At 35.2% G+C, this 21,541-nt stretch overlaps 1 protein-coding gene across 1 annotated transcript in view; it reads left to right on the top strand.

The window, feature by feature from the left end:
- Positions 1 to 20,573, top strand: part of RASSF9 (Ras association domain family member 9) — a 35,970-nt gene extending 15,397 nt beyond the window's left edge. Inside the window, exon 2 of the mRNA XM_079774222.1 lies at positions 16,253 to 20,573. Coding sequence (XP_079630348.1) covers positions 16,253 to 17,513 — 1,261 coding nt within the window. The 3' untranslated portion in view covers positions 17,514 to 20,573. The remainder of the gene's footprint in view (positions 1 to 16,252) is intronic.
- Positions 20,574 to 21,541: the final 968 nt, after the last annotated feature.

Raw genomic sequence — 21,541 nt, 5'->3', positions numbered from 1 at the left:
TTAAAGGCTGAAAGAATGGGAAACACACAATACCTTAGACAAAAAATAAATAAATTTATGAACAATTCTCTGAAACTTAAATAAACCTGAAACTCTCTCTTAGGTTGTTATTCAACATCTATTCTTTCAAAAATTAGAATTTTTATATAAAAGAATCCATGAATATATATATATATATATATATATATATATATATATATATATATATACACACACACACACACACACACACACACACACACACACACAGTATATTATGTGTACTAAACTGAGTGGCCAGATTATTATGATCTCTGAACGCATAATAATCTGGGCACTTAGAGGCCCGGTGCATGAATTTGTGCATGGGTAGGGTCCGGCCAGCCTGGCCAGGGGAAGGGGACATGGGCGGTTGGCCGGCCTGCCTGCTGGTCGAACTCCTGCATATTAGCCTTTTATTACATAGGATATACACTGAGTGGCCAGATTATTATGCATTCAGAGATCATGATAATCTGGGCACTCAGTATATATATATATATATATATATATATATATATATATATATATAGAGAGAGAGAGAGAGAGAGAGAGAGAGAGAGAGAGTCATGCTTTGGTTACATGAGAGAAATGTTGTTTTAATTTTTTTTATTAAATACTGGTGGCTTGTGAAAAAAATTACATCTTATTTCATATAGTAAAGAAAATCGCTGAATTTGTGCATTGAAAATGTTTCCTGTAAATCATGAATCTTGTGAGATGTCATGCTAAGAATGTCAACTAAGTTAAGCTTGTTTTCTCAATAGGTTCATATATTTGACTCAGATTTCCTATCTTGTTTTCAAGGAGAAAACAATGAAATATGTTGATCATTATATTAGTCTTAATAGAGAGTTGATCAATGACTTGATTCAATTCTTATTTATCCATATTATCCTTATTTTCTTTATTTTCTTGTTATCTTTACTTCCCCCCACTTGTTACCTGAGGGTAGTATTGAACAAGTACTTAATCTGTTGTTCCTCAGTTTCCTAATCTGTAAAATGAGTTTGACAATAGGACCTATCTGATAAGGTTGTGATGAAAATGAAATGAGTTGATATGTATAACAGTGCCTGGTACATACTAAGCACTCAATAAATGTTTGTTATCCAGTGGATCCTTTTACACACACTCCACTGTTCTTCTCCCGTTTATGTTCCTGGCCTCTAGTCACTTTATTAGTTTTTAAGTACCTGTTCCTTAACTAGCAGGCCCACACATAATTATATTAAATCACAATTCTAAAGGGTTTTCTTACAGACAGTTTCCAAAATCAGCATCAATTAAATCTCTTGAGGCTCATTAATGTAATCAGACATTATACAAAGGGTTATGGGAATTCACAATGAATTGAAGACATTGAGGTCAACTTCTATGTCATTTTTATTATGTATTCAATATTACTTAACTTTTATTATTGCTATTACTTTTATTTTTTGAAATTTTATAACACATTTGTACAGAGTATATCTCATGATTTTAAAAAGTGTTTAACATGGTCTTAAAATTTTAAAATCTCTCTCTGAGATATATTTTCTCCCTCCTAGCTGTATGACAAATTCCTGAACATAAGGATAATCTTATCTTCCATATAATTTATCTTCAGCATTTATTCACATTTGCCAAAACTATGGTTCCTTTGACAAATGAATGGTAAAGCAACTCATAAAAATTCATATACCATAATTCAAAATGGATCATTTATTTGGGATTAAAATCTGTTTCCAGCTGGATCAGAATATCTGTGCAAGAACAATTTTTCACTATTTTTCTATTACATTTATCAAAATACAGGACACATAAACAACATCTGTTTAATTCTGGCTGTTTTTTGATATTGCTTTGGATTGCATAGTGATGTGATATTAGGGTAAAATAAACTTTTATCTTTTGAGGAATATAAATGTGTTTTGAGGTTAACTAAAAATTTGAAGGGCATTACTTGTATTATGTGTTAAGAAAATATTAGGGACACAATTCTCATTTCCTTATGAAATGAGAAGTTTGACTGAAAAGCATTTATTTACTTTCAACTACATGGAAAAAAATATCTTTATTTGGCCAAAAGACTGATAAAATTTAAAATATTAGTAGCCCTTGCTTTGTATTCAGCAATGAGAAAGTACAAATAACCAGAATTTTTTATATCTTGGTCATGCCAATTCATTTGAATAATAGAGACTTCAGGACGTATTACAGTGCAGATTGTTATATTCAGTGTTATTTTATTGCTAAGAAATTGTTTTTCTTTATTGATTAAGGTATTACATATGTGTCCTTATCCCCCCATTGTCTTCCCCTAAGATATTTTTAAACACTGTTTCTGACTTACCTAGGTATAGCGTCCATGCCTGCAATGCCCCTAACCCTTATGAGGTGATAGCAGTGATTTTTTCCCCCTCTCATTTCCCAGTTGTCTCTGGGACCTTCTCTTTCATCCAGTAAAGAATGCAGGTATTATCTTGTCTTCCTCTAGAAACTTCCATTCCTTTGTCCCCTTTGTTCATGGATTGCAAAGAAGGAGTAAGAGAGAAATACAATGGAAATCCCTTCTGCTGACTCCCAACTTCCTATCCCTTCCACTATCTCCTTGACCATTCCCATCATTTTATTCTAAATACACTTTTTTTTACCCCACTTCCCAAAGTTGTCAGCAAGATGTTCAAATATTATTTCTTAATGAAGAAGGGAGATTTACTAGTCTGTGAATGTACGTTTTTTCCTGTGCTAAAGTTAACCTTATTCTGAATAGGGTTTGTTTCTACCACATCTAAATGCAAATATTAGTATTCCTTAGGACCAGCTCTGGGATCAAAGGAGGGAAGTCCAGTTGTGCAAGATTAGTAATAATAAGCATAGTGATTGGCTATAGGGTGAAAGGAAAGAAAAAAAAGTTCCATTTTATTCCATTAAGTAGAATGCGAACTTTCATCCTTTATTTTAGACTACTTGAGATTAGAAATGTCTCTCTTGTAATTGGCTTCCATATATTTTACTATTAGTTTCTCAAGATGGAAGGAAAAAAAAAGCCAAGGTGAAGCTGCAATGCAAGTATATTTTGTTATAAATCTGGAACAGGATCGTTCAACAGCATGACTCCTGACATTTTAGGCTGGATAGTTCTTTGCTGTGAGGATACTATTCTATGCATGGTGGGATATTTATGTTCCTGTCCTCTACCCACTAGATGCTAGTAGCACCCCCAGACTCTAATCTGAAAAACAAAAATGCCTCTGCATTTCAAAAAGTCCCCCCTGCCAGAGTGGGGCAAAATCATCCCTGGTAGAGAATCATTGGTTTAGAAAAAGAGAATCTTCAGTTTAAAGAATGAGTAATGGTAATTTAAAGGAAACTGGAGTCTTTGGGTGGTAGGCCAGGACTCAGGTATTCCCCCTAATGCTTCATAGTTCTTTACCCTTCAATCTGATGTATGCTCCCATTAAATCAGAAGTGTGGTTCTGCAGAGTTAAGCAATAAAAGCTCCTATACATGGCAGCTAGATTGTGTCAGTAGCATACTTTCTGGACTGAAAATAATTGTATTATAAGTTCTGTGAAAAAGTGCATTCTAACATCCAAATATTTTCTATAAATATTTATAAACTAGAGTCCTGGTGCACGAATTCGTGCACGGGTGGGGTCTGGCTGGCCCGCCCCAACCAGGGCCAATTAGGCTGGTGGGGGGAGGCGCCGTGGGTTGTTGGCGGGCAAGCCCCACCCCATGGTTGAACTCCCGATCAAGGGGCCAATTTTTATATTAGCCTTTTATTATAGACTTTTATTATATAAGATTGCATTATAACATAGGTTCTAAAGATAAAAATGCATACAGAGGTCCATGTATTTTCATAAGTATCTATAGCTTGCATTCTGATGTTCATATACTGGCAATTCTTATAAAGTAATTATTCTTAATAATTTTTCATTTTAGTGATTCTTCTATTTTTAAAAGTAGAGTTAATATGAAATATTTGTCCTGATAATTTTATACATCAATTTTCAATAATGTAATGATACCCTTTGATTTAATCTCCTGCTTTGCAACTTCAGTGCCTTTTTCCTCTCAACAAGTGAATTAACATGGACAGATATTGCCCATCTATCTCTGTCATTGCAAGGCATCCTTTTTCTGTAAATATACATTGTATGGGATCTTCAAATTAGCATTGAAATATCATATTCAGCATTTTATATTAATAGCTTTAAATATAGATTTAAATAGCTTACTTATTCACTAATGCTTTGTGCATAATAGTTAATAGAAGTTTGTTGAAGAAATATTTTTATGAATGTTGCATTTGTATTTATAAGTCAGATTATTTAATTTTGTGTAATTATATTTGATTTATTAAAATTATTTATCAATGGGGATATTTTAAAGTTTCTGGTCGATAATAGAGTAAAGCAAAAGTCTCATATTTAATATTCACTATTAGTTCAGAGTGAATATAGAAAAGTACCTGTAAGTGAGGGTAATACATGTTGTTAAAGTGTTTTATTTAGCATATAAATATTCTTAACTTTATATATACATATATAAAAAGTTGAATATAGGATTTTTTTGGTATGATAAGCTTCATTAGCACAATCTTTTTTTTAAAAATATATATTTAATTGAGTTTTTACAGAGAGGAAGGGAGAGGGATAGAGAGTTAGAAACATTGATCAGCTGACTCTTGCACACCCCCTACTGGGGATGTGCCCACAACCAAGGTACATGCCCTTGACCGGAATCGAACCTGAGACCCTTGAGTCCATAGGCCGACGCTCTATCCACTGAGCCAAACCGGTTAGGGCCATTAGCACAATCTTAACCAAAATCAGAGTTATATATATATATATATATATAAATAAAAGGCTAATATGCAAAGTGTCCCCACGGGAGTTTGACCGGGAGACCGGAAGTTCTATCACTCACTATGATGTGCGCTGACCACCAGGGGACAGCGTGGAATGAAGGAAGGCCCCAATTGGCCCTCATTGCTGGCCAGGACCTCTAGTAAATTAGAGTAAGAACAAAAGCATTCTCAGCTCATCTGGGATACAAAGATTATATTAATGGTGTTTTTGAAATGTCTCTTATTAGCCCAACAGTTTTGATATATATATTGGAAGTGTAAATGCAAAAATATTGAGTAGTTGAAACAGGTGAAAAAATATTGTGGGATAGGTTGGGAAGTATTTATACAATAATATTGTTAACTATTGTAGGAAGTTCAATAAAGTAACTAAATAACAATGCTAAAAACACTACACTCTGTTCTGCATTAGAAAACATTAATTTTATTATTAGTGTTAATAACCTATATTTACCCAGGTCATGTTTTATAATTTTCAAAGCACTTTTACTTTTTTTCCCTTATTTGATATTTGCAGCAACCTTGTGAGAAATGTCTTATATGTAAATTGCAGTATTACAGTGAAGGGTACAGAGGATTAGAAAAAAATGATTTATCAGAATTCAAAATGACTATTAGTGATAGTTAAGATGATATCATAAACTTAAAACTTCAGTTTATTTGTTCCCACTGTACTCTTCTGAAAAGCTTCACAAACAAATCTTATTAATGTTTCAAAGGGAAAAAAAGAATGAAAGTATTTGATAAAAATGGATACTGTAGCATGATGAATGTTTTTTTTTAATTTTTCTTCTGTATATATAAATAATTTTCAAACACTTTGTGATTACAAACTTTAAAATAAATTAAACAGAAGTGTGCTAGGCCAAAAAAAATGTACACTAGAGGACATGTATCAGTGTAGGTCACATGTACTCAAGGTGTTTATAATCATGAGATTTCTCCCTGATCCTAAAACAAAGTAGACAGAAATCAACATGGGTAAAATGTTTAATATCAAATGACTAGGCTGAGATTAACCTAAAGTTATGAATGTTTTTACTGTTTTATTTGACTTCTTAAAGTTTAATAAAAGTAATTTTACCATTTTGACTGCACGGCCATATTTTGAATATGACATTTTTATCTCATGTATTATCTCCATGTTTTCAACTTTGTGGAAAGATGATAATCTTTTGTGTGTGTGACTGGAAACAAAAGACTAGAATTTTGTTTATTTCTGTCTAAGAACATCTGGATGAGGAGCAGCAATATGAAGTACAAAAAGGACTAGTTAATGATATAGTTGTTTCTTTTATCTCCCCATCCTTCTTACTCTCTTTTTGTGTATATTCATCATGGTTATAAACAATTTAAGGCTTGTAAAGAAAAGCAGCATCCTTTTCCCACACCATTTCTTACCTCCAGTCTTATTCCCTGAGGCAAATACTCTGAAATATTCATGCTTACAGCTTCCATATTTTTCAATGATATGCCTATATTCAAAATTGCTTGATTTATTAGTTTTAGGAATTACATACTGATTACTGTAATTAAAGAGGATTTAGCTCCTATACCACCATCTCTCTCCCTTCTTTACTATGCTTTCATTCTTCTACTAGAGACCTGGTGCATGGATTTGTGCACATTGAAAGGAAATTAATTAGAAAGTGGCCAGCGGGGCCAGACTGGGTGAGATGGACTGGACACACCTGTCCAACCTCCTCCGGTCCCTCCCCGGTCAGCGACACCTGGGACGGTGCCACAGCTTGAAGGGTGTCTGTAGAATGAGTGGGGTCCCTCTGGCAGGTGGGGTCCCTTGGCCTGGCCTGTGGGGATTAGGCCGAAACTGGCTCTCCAACATCCCCTGAGGGGTCCCTCTGCAAAGTGCAAGAGGGCTCTCTGCAAAGTTGCTGTTGTACAGGGTGTGGAACACAAACGTAAGTGTGCAGGAAACCAGATTCAGGGCCGACAGTGCCCCAGCAACAACATAACACGGCAGCTCCTGTGGTAAGCGTCTGCCTCCTGGTGGTCAGTGCACGCCATACCTACAGGATGGTCATACGGTCATACAGTCACTTAGCCTTTTATATATATAGATATATATTTTTATTTTTATTGATTTCAGAGAGGAAGAGAGAGGGAGAGAGGGAGATAGAAACATCAGTGATGAGAGAGAATCACTGATTGGCTGCCTCCTGCATGCCCCACATGGGGATCGAGCCTGCAACCCAGTCAGTCAGATGCCCTGACCAGGAATAGAACCATGACCTCCTGGTTCATATGTCGATGCTCAACCACTAGGCCATGCCGACTGGGAGCAAAACAATATTTTTAGGGAACCCTAGAATATATTCAATATTATAAAATTTAATAAAGTATTAAATATATATATATAATTTTTAAAAGTATGTGCATGGGATATGTCATAAATATATACTACATGCTTATAGATGTAGTATAAAACATACATAGAATGTATAGTAAAATATGTTAAATAATGTTTTAAATTACTTTTAATAGTTTCCAATGAGTCAAACATAGTAAGAGATGATTGTGTAAAACAGTTATGTGTTAATCTCTCCCTCTCTCTTCCTCTCTGACATAGCAAAAGATGATTGTGTAAAAGAGTCATATTTTGCCTAGTAAGAGCATTTTTTTCATTTCATATGAACCATTCTTAAAATAGACAAACTAGTTCAAATAAATTCAAAACACAATCATAACTTACTCATCTTTTCAACACATATTTCATTGAAAAATTCTTCGTTTTACTGATTTTTCTTTCAATGGGAAGAAAAATTTGAGATACCCTACTTATGTAAGGTATTTAGAAATGTTTTTTACTTATTCATTGTTTTGCCTCCCTAAAGTGGACACCTTAAAGTAAATAATCTTACTATATGTTTGTGATGTAGAGAACCAATTTAAATCTCCCTGGCCATATAATTTATACAAGAAATGTTGTTGATAATAAGATACTAGGAATGCTAAGTACTATACTTTGAAGCCATAATCTGACTAAATTCTGGCTTATAAAATTTTATATCTACTTGCAAATTGTATGAATGAACATTTATCAAATTAACTTGATTCCAAATTTAAACTGCTATTAATTAAATGTGAGTATAGTAGTTACTTTATTCTTATTAATCTATAATTTATAAATCCTATATTCCAAGCAATTCTCATTTTATAGCCAGTTAAATTGTAATTAATCTATACCTGAAAATAGCTATGGTATTTTTATGTCCCATCAGGAAGTCCACTGGTTAGTTATCCATTCCCAGAGTATCTAGAGAGAGCCACTCTTGCAACCACCATCCACATTAACCTTACCATCTGCTGCCATTCTCTTTGTCCCTACTGCCTTAATATTATGGAGTCAGATACATAGGAGTCCCTCAGTACTTGCCTTTATACTGGACTAGAGGCCCAGTGCATGAATTTGTGCAGGGGTGGGGTCCAGCTGGCCCACCCCTATGGGGGCCCATTGGGCCTGGCTGGTAGAGGGGCCACAGGAGGCTGGCCGGCCAGCCTGCCCCCAATCAGGGTGTTGGGGGCCGTTCGGAGGTGGGGTCGGGTTGGGGGGGAAGGCTGTGGGTGGTTGGTGGCTGGCCTCGCCCCTGGTCAGGGTGTTGGGGGCCAATCAGGGACCAGGCTAGCCAGATGGGGGCAATCGGGGCCCAGATCAAGCTGGTTGGCTGCCGCAGTGCGTGTCATAGCCACCAGTTGTTCCGGTCGTTCTGGTCGTTCTGCCATTCTGGTCACTGGGCTTTTATATATATAGATGTCTAAATGAAAGTTGAGGAAGGCAAATTTATAATCGAACCAGAAACTTGGTTGATTAAACCAGGTCGGACATTAATTTTATGGGGAAAATGCATTGAGATTCAAGCAGTTAATTTAAAAGCAACTTTTGAAATAAAAGCGGTTCATAAATTGAAAACTATTTGTAAGTGGATAGTCATAATGACTTTTAGCGAATAATTCTAAAACTAAAACTAACATCTAGTTGGAAGGAATATTTCTACTTTCTAGCTTTGTGACTTTAGGCATGTTACTTGTCCTCACTTTGTCTCAGTCTTCTCATCTGTAAAATGGAGATGATATTAATAACTACCACATACATGAGTTCTTAAAATCAAAGGATGCTGCAAACCAAGAAACATATCAAATAAAAACTAACTTAGCTGAGTTGGAAATAGTAAATGCCAAGAAACATCTTCATTATACAGAAAAAATTTTTTATTGCACTATTAAGTAACATCAAGTGAGCAAGGGCAGAGTATGAGGAACTAAAATGAAAAAGAAAAGACTTAATAATATTAATGAAATTGACAATGAGGAACGGAACTAAAATACTGGGATAAAAATAGAAGTGAATGACTGAGATAAAATTTTATAAATTAAGTTCTATGATTTTTCAGTTTTTATATGGTTATAGTATATTCTCTGCGAAGTTTAAGATCCAGTAAAATTTTTATCACTACTCCCCAACAAACATACAGTAAAGCAAAGCAAAAACAATATTCTTAGGTCTGCAGTGTCTGTATTTATTTTTATTTTGCTGCATTATAATTGGAAGTTATACATCTTATCTACTAGATTTGAATAATTAGGTAAGAATTGTTTGTTATATTATATTACATGACAAACCAATTTATGTAGTCTAAGTTTGTATTTTTAACCTTTGTTATGTATGTGTTTATGGATGTCATTATTTATACTAGATAATACATTTGCATTGGTTTGGAAGGAAACATTATTTTTAGTCCCAGTTCTAGTGTTAAATTCTTTATTTATATCAGATGACTAGATTTGCATGGGTCTATGAACAAATAAAAGCAATTATTTCTAAAATATTGTGATTAAGATTAATAAATTGGTTTAATTTTGATGAATATTTTTTATTTGAAGGTTCTTTTTTTTATATGATGCTGAGGGTTATCAGTCTAGTTTCTGGGAAGCACTGATGGAATAAGAAACTTAGCTCTAGAATTGACATAATTAAAGTGTTCTCTGTCCAACTCTAGCACTCTTTCCCACAATAGGCCAGGGACAGTGTCTTATAAATAGTATTGTCCTTATACAATTCACATTTCCGTGACAGTGCCAGACACAGAGGAAGTGCTCAGCAAATATTTGTCAAATGAATGAATAGAAACTCAATCAGAGCCATACTATAAAATAAACATAGTTTTCCCAAATCCTAAGCCTGTTAACAAAGCAGAGTTTTAAAATGATGAAGCTTATACTAGATATGAAAGATTTATTGCCTAAATTCAATAACTAGCAGTGATTGCTTTTAAATATGTTCAGTCAAGTGGCATAATTTCTGAAAATTTTCTGGTTTAAATGATGGTTGTAAAAATTCCACAAAACATTTAGAAATAACGGACCCAAGAAAATATAAGGATGTTTGGGGCAGGCTTAAAAGCAAAGATTGGAAATGATTGTGAGGTTATTAATAAAGGCATTAAATTTCTCATATGTTATATAGAAATAAAAATATCTTTCTTGATTGTGAATAATACCCATCAGTGTTATATTATCCACATGAGCTGAAAACTAGCATATCTCTAGGGAAATACATAATATACTAGTACAAGAACTTGAACCTTCCAAACAAGAATTTCAATTGGAATAGGGGACATTAAAGTATCGGAGAGTTGTCATATAAGTGGTTACTATTGTTCTAAAGAATCTATTCACCTCTGCTTCTCAGTCCTCTTCACAGATATAGTGTAGAGTTTAGTTTATATGGCATGTATCATCCTTAGCTACAGACCCAGAACTGATGTTTCCCAGCCAGAAAGTAGAACAAGACATAGGAACTACTCCAAGGAGACAATAACTGCTATTATATGTATGAGAGTTTTGTCAGCTAAGGGAGGCACCAGGCAAGTCAGAAATCCCTTTTACTAAATCAGAGTAGGAATAAGATTAACAAGAAAAAGGCACGGAAGATGACACCTATCCACACACTTTTTCCAAGGTTGGCCATTGGGAAACATCCTTTCTTGACCAGTTGAGTGCTCCAATAGGGCACTATAGTTCCAATTGCTATCAAGGGATACTTTATGTGATAGAGTTTCTCCTAAAAATACAGTCTATTTTATGATTTTTTTCAATTTAATATGCTTTTCTAATTCATCAAATTTGTAAACTTGTTGTTGTTTTTTTTGTGTAATGGTTAGAACTGCATTCTGGAGTCAGCTTTCTTGCTTAAGTTTGAATCCTCACTGCACCACTAACTGCGTGACCTTAAGACAGTCACTAAACCCCTCTGTGCTACAGTTTCTTTATCTGTAAAACTAGAGGCCTGGCACATGAAATTCATGCATGGGTAGGGTCCCTAGCCCTGGCCTGTGATCAGGGCCAATCTTCCCTGGCTGCCTGCAGCCAGCCCCGCCCCCTGCCGCCTGTGTCCGTAGCCACCCATCCCTGGTTCCCTGTTCCCCATCGGGCCATCAGAGCCTGCCGGCCAGGGGGAGTGACTAAGAGGTTGGCCGTTCCCACCTGCTCGATGGCCCCACCCCCTGCTGCTGGTCACCCTTTGTGTGTGAGGTGACCAGCAGGGCAATTGGGCCCAGCTCGCTCACACTTGCCTTGATCTGGAGCCACCCACGTCTGCCACCACCCACCCCCAGTTCCCTGTTCCCCATCGACCGGCCAAGGGCAGCTCCTGCATTGAGCGTCTGCCCCCTGGTGGTCAGTGCACATCATAGCGACCAGTCGTTCTGCCGTCTGTTGATTTGCATATTACGCTTTTATATATTTACTAGGTGTACCGGTTAATAATGGCAGATTTTGTAATCAAAGAAAACACGATAATTTCAAGAGAAACATCAAAAGTGCTTTATTGAAGATAATGTCAATCGCTAGCTACACATTTCCCCTATCTTTCAGGTAATTTGTGGATACCGTCCCAATAGAACTTTTCTTTTTTTGAGGCATACCATTCAGAGACCAGATTTTCCACTTCTTCATATGTTTTGAAGTGCTGCTCAGAAAGTGCATGTGCCATTGATCAGAACAAGTGTTAATCTGAAGGAGCAAGGTCTGGTCAATACAGCGGGTGGGTTAATACTTCCCAGGCAAGATCTTTTAACGTGTCTTTAACTGGTTTTGAAGTGTGTGATGGTGCATCATCATGAAGCAAAATTACTTTGCCGTGTCTTCTGGCACATTCTGGTCATTTCATGATCAAAGCTTAGCTCAAATTGATTATTTGTTGTTGGTAGCGATCAGTATTAATGGTTTCACCTGGTTTTAGAAGCTCATAATACACTACACCTTCCTGATCCCACCGGACACAGAGCATTGTCTTCTTTCCAAAGCAATTTGACATTGCAGTAGATGTTGATGGTTGACCTAGATCAACCCATGATTTTGTGCATTTGGGATTCTCAAAATAAATCCACTTTTCATCACCAGTCACACTTTGATGCAAAAAAGACTTTCTTTCATGCCGTTGAAGCAACATTTTACTGATGACTTTTCAGTTTTCCATTTGTCTTTTGTTCAGTTGATGTGGCACCCATTTTCCTTCCTTTCAAATCTTTCCCATTGCTTGTAAATGATTGGAAATTGTTTGCTGAGCAACATTTAATCTTCCTGCAAGTTGTTTTTGAGTTTGACATACATCTTCATCCAATAATGCTTGTAATTGTTGGTCTTCAAACTTTTTTGGTTGACCTGGACGTTCTTTATCTTTCACATTGAAATCATCACTTTTAAAGCGTTTAAACCAGCGTTCACAAGTATCTTGAGCTGGAGCATGTTCACCATAAGCTTTTCAAAGTATAAGATAACTTTTTCTTCAAAATAAAGTAATGAATTAAAACTTCCCTCAAATGCTCTTTATTTTGGCATGAAATTCGACCTTTTTAAGCATAAAAATAACTATGATGTTAACACCTTCAGCAAATTTGACATATAAAGTTTGAAGCTTGCTGTTAATACAACAAAATAGCATATGCATCAAGTAGCATATTTATCAACATATGTGTAACTCCATCTATTGAAAAAAATCCACATTATTAACCGGTACACCAGTAGATAATATTTGCCTACCTTACAAACATTCTACCTTAGAATTGTGAGGACTAAATAACTGATATATGTAAGCCCTTTGAAAAGTGCTTGGCATATATTAAAAGTTTATAATTAATTATTATAATCTTTATTGCTGCTTTTTTTTTTTAAAGAAAATGAAGAAGGGGGGAGACATCAATTGGGTACAGGCCCCAATGGGGGATCAAACCTGCAGCCTAGGTATGTGCCCTGACTGGGAATAAAATCTGCCACCTTTTGGTGTCTAGGACAATGCTCCAACGAGCTGAGCCACACCAGCCAGGGCTGCTGCTTATTGCTCTTAATAGGATTTATTTTAGAGTTTAATCCTAAAGACTAAAACATTGTCTATATATAAAAGCCTAAGCAGCGGTTGACCAAACGACTAAACAACCAGTCGACCGGTAGCTATGATGCACACTGACCACCAGGGGGTAGAAGCTCAATGCAAGAGCTGTCCCCTGGTGGTCAGTGTGCTCCCACAGCCAACCTCCCATGGCCGGCCAACTTCCCATGGTCCCTCCCCCCGACCAGCTGTTCCCGATCGCCAGCCAGGCCGAGGGACCCCACCCGTGCATGAATTCGTGCACCAGGCCTCTAGTATAAAATAAAGATGTCCTTAGTTATAACATCATAGCTATTGCCATTATCTTATGAGATGAATAATTATGACAATTACTCTATTTTGTTATTTTTACCATCACTTATAAAAATTCATATGGAAGTTAGTTGTAATTTAACATACAGTATGTACATTGAATTTGTGTTACTTCTTTTCAAATTATCCAAGTTAGTAAACTCCTAACCACACAGTGTACAACAATGTTTATGTTAAATTTAAATATTTTATATACATGCTTAAAAACATATCAAGGTAAGGATTAATTTAGAGGTAATTTGTCCTGTATAGTCAGTCATAAAGCAGATAGTAGTTAATTACTTGGAGAACATATTTGTTATGTTTAGAGTGTATTTGTGTATTATTTTTCTAGTAATCAAAATATGAAAGTAATTTAACTTTAATTTATGACCTATTTTTATGCTGCTTAGAATTATTAAATGATGTGTCATAAATATCAGATATCACATTAATCCATACTGTCATTAAACGTAAAATGTTTTATAAAAGAGAAATTACAACTCAGAATGACTTTTTGAACAATCATTGATAAAATTTTATTAGTACACTGAACTAGATCTAATCTTCTGTTATTTGGTATCACCAATTTTTTCTTCTGTAGTAGTCACTTTATGATCTCAGGAGAGTCAATAACCAAAGTATAATAATCAGTCATTTAAAATAAAGATGACAATAAAGATGAAAATCAATCACTATTGCTACTGAAATATAAACACTATAAACTAAATTCTAAGTTTTAAATGATTCCAGAAACCAGGGAAAATTTTTTCGGTATGTGCTTCCTAGAGTAATATGCTTTGAGGTGCTGCATAAATAAAGTGATAAATGACTAACTTTCACAGCAAGTCAATTACTACTCAAAAATCGTATGTCTTCATAAATCAGATGGATTATAATTGATTTCATATTATTTGTTTTTAGCATTTTTTAAAGAGCTATTATGAAAGACAGCCTTTTTTATTTACAGTCAGGATAGAAAAGTGATTGTAAAACTTTGCCAAAAGGTATAGCCTAGAAGTTATGCAACTTTCTTGGTTCTTTCACTACCTATGTCTTTTTTTCTTCAGAAAACTGTTCCCCTCCCCCCCATGCTCCTTTATATTGTAAAGGAAATTACTCTCAAGTTTTTACTTGATATGTATGTCCCAACTTGAACCACTTCCTATTATCTCTACTGTTAAAACTCTAGTCCAGGCAATCCTCATCCCTTTCTTAGACCTCTCCACTAGGTTTTCCACTAAGACTTCCTGCCTTTGTTGCCCTTTTTACAGTCTATTCCATAAACAGAAGCCAGATATACTGAAAGCATAAATTAGATTATATTCCTCTTCTGCTTAAAACTTTCTCATGGCTTCTCATTGAAACTGAAACAAAGTCCAAACACTTTATCATGGCCAGCAAGGCCACGCCTGTCTTCTAGACCTCATCACCTGTCATTTGACCCCTCTGTCCCACCAGCAACAACCCTGACTCCACTATCCTCAGCCTCCAACTGCATTCACATTTTTTTTTTCTGTCCCTGGAACATATTTCACGGTCCCTGCACGTCTGTTCACTCTTTTTGGAATTCTTCCCTTAGGCCTCTGATTGCCTTCTCATAACTTACTTTCCTATTCAAATATCACCTTCTTAGAGAAGTCTTAAGTCTTAAACACTCTAAATAGACTTCTTTCAAGTCATTGTGTATCCCTTTATCCATTTAATATTTTTTCTAGCATTTACCGCTGTCTGATTTAATATTAAGTACACAGTTGTGTCTGTGTCCTCATTTCCTTTGTTTATTATAGTATCTTTAGCATTTTCAGAAATATCTGGCACATGGTCGGCATACAATAAACATTTTTTGAATGAAAGAATGACAATTTTAAAAATGGACTGTTTTCAACTCTGTCATTTCACCATTTCTACCTTTAATTCCATGCTCCTTCCCTAGTCCTAAGATTCTATCATGACTGTAAATGAAATTGACTGTCATAATATCTCTTTAAAACAATGCTAAGAAACAAATGAAATGAATTATACTCCAGATGATTATGATGAGGATGAGGATTGCCTGGACTAGAGTTTTAACAGTAGAGATAATAGGAAGTGGTTCAAGTTGGGACATACATATCAAGTAAAAACTTGGTAGTAATTTCCTTTATAATATAAAGGAGCATGGGAGGAGGGGAACAGTTTTCTGAAGAAAAAAAAGACATAGGTAGTGAAAGAACCAATAAGACATACAATTTTTGAGTAGTAATTGGCTTGTTGTGAAAGTTAGTCATTTATCACTTTGTGTAGCACCCTCAAGGCATATGACTCCAGGCAGCACATACCAAAAAAGTTTTCCCTGAAAATTTTCTTTCTCCTCCGATTCACCTTCACTTTGATAATTGTCTTGCTTGTCTCAACTCTAGCAGTTTGAACTTAGTTATATTGTGGTTGACTTCTAAAAATAAATTAAAATAGCCTCAGTTGTTTTTGATGAGAATTTGCACTTTCTGAGATCACTTAAGAAAGGAAATTAAGATATTTTCCATGGTATTAAGATTTTTTTCATGCACTAAAACTTCTGGTTCTTCTGTCGTCTCAACCACAAAATGTGTGTCTCCTTAAGGGTATTAAAGTTAAACCGTCTTTCTGACTTTACACAGGTGATGACAGGAATACAATGTGCTTTGTTTTTCTTTCAGATCTCCAACTAAAGACATGGATTCGGAAGAGAAGGAAATTGTGGTTTGGGTTTGCCAAGAAGAAAAGATTGTCTGTGGTTTAACTAAACGTACCACCTCGGCTGATGTCATTCAGGCTTTGCTTGAAGAACACGAGACTACATTTGGGGAGAAACGATTTCTTCTGGGGAAGCCCAGTGATTATTGCATCATAGAAAAGTGGAGGGGCTCAGAACGGGTTCTCCCTCCACTAACTAGAATCCTGAAGCTGTGGAAAGCATGGGGGGATGAGCAGCCCAATATGCAATTCGTTTTGGTTAAAGCCGATGCTTTTCTACCAGTTCCCTTGTGGCGGACAGCTGAAGCCAAATTAGTACAAAACACAGAAAAACTGTGGGAGCTCAGCCCTGCAAATTACATGAAGACATTACCACCAGATAAGCAAAAAAGAATAGTCAGAAAAACCTTCCGGAAACTGGCTAAAATTAAGCAGGACACAGTTTCCCATGATCGAGATAGTATGGAGACCTTAGTTCATTTGATTATTTCCCAGGACCATACTATTCATCAGCAAGTCAAGAGAATGAAAGAACTGGATCTGGAAATTGAAAAGTGTGAAGCTAAGTTCCACCTTGAGCGCGTTGAAAATAATGGAGAAAATTATGTCCAGGATGCATATTTAGTGCCCAGTTTCAGTGACGTGGAGCAAAAGCTAGACTTGCAGTATGATGAAAACCAGATTCTGGAGGACCTGAGCAAAAGTGACGGAATCCTGCAGCTGGAGGAACAGCTAACATATTACAGAATGCTCATCGATAAGCTCTCCGCTGAAATCGAAAAAGAGGTAAAGAGGGTTTGCACTGAGATACATGAAGATGTGGGAGGGGCAGCTGCAAGTGAACTTGAAAGCCTAAACTTAGAAAGTGTTAAGTGTGATTTGGAGAAAAGCATGAACGCTGGCTTGAAAATCCACTCTCACTTGAGTGGCATCCAGAAAGAGATTAAGTACAGTGACTCATTGCTTCAAATGAAAGCAAAAGAATACGAGCTCCTGGCCAAGGAGTTCAGTTCAGTTCATATTAGCAACAAAGATGGAAGCCAGCTAAAGGAAAGCAGAGGGAAGGAGCCCGAGGCCCCCAGCAGCGGGGGGGAGGGTCCTCCCTCTACTCAAAGACTATTCAACATGTACACAAATGACACAGACTCGGACACTGGCATCAGCTCCAATCACAGTCAGGACTCGGAAACAGCCGTAGCTGATGTGGTGCTGTTGTCAACGTAATTGGAATGTGTTCTTTCTGACCTACTTTGGTGTTGTTCATGCTTGTTTAATTTACCAGGAAACTTTATTTTAAATATTACATGCTGAAAAAAAAAAAAAAAGTAAGTCCTGTTAAAATATTCACTAGTTAATAAAAGCTAGAGAAATGTGTAAGCTTGTTTTTGATTAAGATATCCAAGGTGACCTAATTATTACTAGCTCAAATGATGAACTGCTTATTAGGAATGCAGCACGAATAGTTTGCAATTATATAAGAGAAATAATTTTATGGGAGTTATAACCTCCCATAACTCCTATGAGAAATGATTTATCCAGACTTAAAACAAATTCTTAATATAGGCAGTCAGTATATTCAAGCAACACTCATGAACAGTTGAAATGCTGTAATAGATTTTCTGATGCTGTATTATTGAAATTTTTATATCTGTAAAGTATGTGATAGGCACTCTACTGTAACTGTATTAATTCAAATCTTGATTCATCCCATTGATAATTATAATATACATTATCTTTGTCACTTCCTGAACCCCTCTACCCTTCTAGACTTAATCAATAGGAAGTGGAAAGGGCTGCTGGTGGGACATGTACAAGGACCAGCAGTGGGTCAGATGGGGGTATAGATGAGGAAGGGCCAAGGACTGCATGCAACAGCAATATTTTTTTTTTTGTCAAGAAGCCTAAGTGATCAAGACATAAGCATATGGTTTCTCTAGCTGGCAATACCGGTCTTCTGATTGCACCAATGGTCTGTGCAGCTTCATTCTTTGAAGGAGGTATGGTGTGGGTTACAGAGAAAATCACATGGTCGTAGTTCTGTTTGTTTACTTCCTACTAAAGTTGAAGGGATGCAACTCAGAGTCCTTTGAATGGGTAAAATAGAGTCTATAGGCCATTTTATCTGTGAACATGCAGAGTGCAGAGGGGAACTCACATGGACAAAAAAAACATATACCACATTTATTCTGCAGTACTGTAATTCAGATCATCTTTGTACTTCACCTAAGGTGCAAACTAAAAAAAAGTACTAGCTCAACCCCCTACCCCCAAGCATGCTAGTAAATATGGAACAAATAAAATGAATGTTTTTTTACATCCTGCCTTGACTAACAATCATTACAGTGCCAGACTATACTTGGTTTTGCCTGGTTTTTAGTTTAGAAGTTCCTGTCTTTCTCCTGTTTTCTCTCTTTCTTCTCTCACTCCCTTGTTTCTGGCCAATGAACACGATAAATCATATTGAAACAATTTTATTGTACTGTTAAATTAATACTGCCACAGTTTATTTTTCTTTAAGCTGACATTTCTCTTATATGCCACTGCACATGTAAGTAGAAATATTATTTTACTTATATATGAATAACTAATATATGAATATTGGTTAAGGTTCCCAGAATTTCTCATTTCTTCTCTTTTGTTTTTATGCTTATTGTAGTGCATATTTTAATTGTTTTTTAATCTATTTTTTTATTTATCCATCCCCCAGACTTTTCACCAATCTTTGGGAAAATATTTAGAATTTCACTTTGGGGAAGAATCTATGTTATCAATTCTTGCACCAATATATTGCTAAATGCTTTATTTGAAGCTGACTGGCAAGAAAAGTAGGAATTTTTTTGTTTCAGAACAAGCACAGTGATAAAGAGTAAGTAATAATGCTAACATGGGTTTAATTTTTTTAAAAATGAGAAAGGATTGAATAGTCATCTGATAAAGAGTAGTTTATCTGTCTAATAAATCATTCAGCAAAATGGTAAGCTATTGAGATAGTATTATTGTTATTTCTGGGAATCAAATTTGGATCATCATCAATGACAAATAAATTGTAATGCTTTTTCTAAAGTGAAAGTAATCTCTTTGGATTACACTTTAGTGAAAAATAATTTAAAAAACTGCTTATCTGCTATAAATTTGCTTACTTATCTGAATTAAAAAGAGATTCTGATATAGAAGCAGGACCAGACAGATCATTTTATTTGAGAAACTTTGATTTAACTTTTGCTTTTATACAGTTAAGTACAATGATGCATTCTAAGAACCAATTCTTCCACATTTTTACAATAAATAATGTTAAAAACTTATCTGAATGCAGTACAGTTGATATTTAAATTCATTCTAGATTTTTCATTTGTTTTTTAGTTATGCAAATATATTTTTGCTTTTGGTTTATTATAATTTTAAATCCCCAGTTAGCATGGTGAGTTTCTAATTTAGAGTAGTACACTAATACAAATAAAAATAATAAAATACAATGCACTCAACTCTGGAAACTTAACCATTCTTTATTAAATTAACAAAATTTGAATTATGAATATAGAACTTGATAGAAAGGTAATATTTTAATTCATTATAGAAGTTTTAAAACAAAGTGTTTATAAATTATTGACAGGTTAACTATGCAATTGCTTTATGTAACTAGAATCAGCAAACAAAGCTGACTAGTCTTCCTTCCTATAACAAAAATTAGATTTTCACCTACTGTGCCTTGTCTGTCATTCCACTTAGAATGACTCTTTTCCTCCATCTGCCATGTACTGAAATCCTACCAGTTCTCAGTCAGTAATGTTATCTCTTCTAGGAAAGATTTATTACATTCAACCAGTTAAAATGTTTTATCTCTGAATCCACAAATATTTTAGGTGTACTATTCAGAGAGGAACATTTATATTGTGGCTTAACTTATATTTACTTATGAATTTATCTAACTTCCTTCCCCCAATGTATTTTTGATTGTCTATTACTTTGTCTTTTATCTTGTTAACCCTACTCCCTCCAATCAACCTCTTTGCCCCACTTAGTTTTTGAACTGAATTTTGAAATTTTAGAAGATTTTACAATTGCTAAATTATAACTTTAAAAAATTTATACATGGCAAATGATGCTTGTGAATTTTATATATGCATTTTAGCAGAACATTAGCAGTAATTCTACTTGTAAATTCTTTGGAGGAGGTACTAAATCTTCATGTTGTTATGAAAAAATTTAATGTGGTATCAGTTATTTTATTTTATTTCTAATTAGCAGTTTACTGGTTTAAAGCAATGCACATAATGTCTTTTTAAAAGCCCCTTAGTTAATTATGGCATTTTTCTCTGCATTATATGCATACAATATATATATATATATATATATATATATATATATATATATATATATATATATATATATATATTATATATAATTGAATTTGAAATGGTAGAACACAAAATAATTTTGAAATATCCTAAATGAAATAATCTATTTTCTCCTTTTAATAAAAACTAAAGGCCCAGTGTGAGAAATCGCATGAGGCGCCCCATGCCCTGCCATGCTGCACGAGGCACCTTGCCTCCCGCCATGCCATGAGAGCCCTGCTCGGGGCCCGAGGGGGGGGGGAGGGGGAGGGGGGGAAGGACCAAGAGGTGCTCCATGCACCTCCTGGTGACAGGTCATTTGGGCGTTTCGGTCGTGACACCTCTGGCCTTTTATTATTATGATTATTGCCCCCCTCATGAATGCATAGAAGCTATTTTAATTCATTAAAATTTATTTTTATATTTATTTAAACATTTACTATACCTAACATTTTATAATTTTCAAAGTAGGATTATAGTTTTATTTAAAATGTATTTTTCTAGTGACAAAAGGAGTTTCTTCTTATCCAGATCTAGATTTTTTTAAAAATATTTGTCTATTTATTTTCATAATATCTGATTGGTATAACAAACCTGTCATGACAAATATAAAAATATATAAAATTTCTTTCTGTGTAATTAATTTAGAATAATAAAAGAAATAGTGTACCCTTTTATATGGTATTGTTTGTCTTTCTGGGTGTAATACTTGGCTATATTAAAAATAAACTTTTAGGCCTAGCCAGTTTGACTCAGTGGATAGACCATTGGCCTGTGGACTAAAAGGTCCTAGGTTTGATTCTGGTCAAGGGCACATGCCCAGGTTGTGAGCTCAATCCACAGTATGGGGTGTGCAGGAGGCAGCCAATCAATGATTCTCTCTCATCATTGATGTTTCTTTCTCTCTCTTCCTCTCCC

This window comes from Cnephaeus nilssonii (assembly GCF_951640355.1).
Source record: "Cnephaeus nilssonii genome assembly, chromosome: 6".
In the NCBI taxonomy this organism is placed as follows: domain Eukaryota; kingdom Metazoa; phylum Chordata; class Mammalia; order Chiroptera; family Vespertilionidae; genus Cnephaeus; species Cnephaeus nilssonii.
This window is presented reverse-complemented; position numbering and strand designations above follow the sequence as displayed.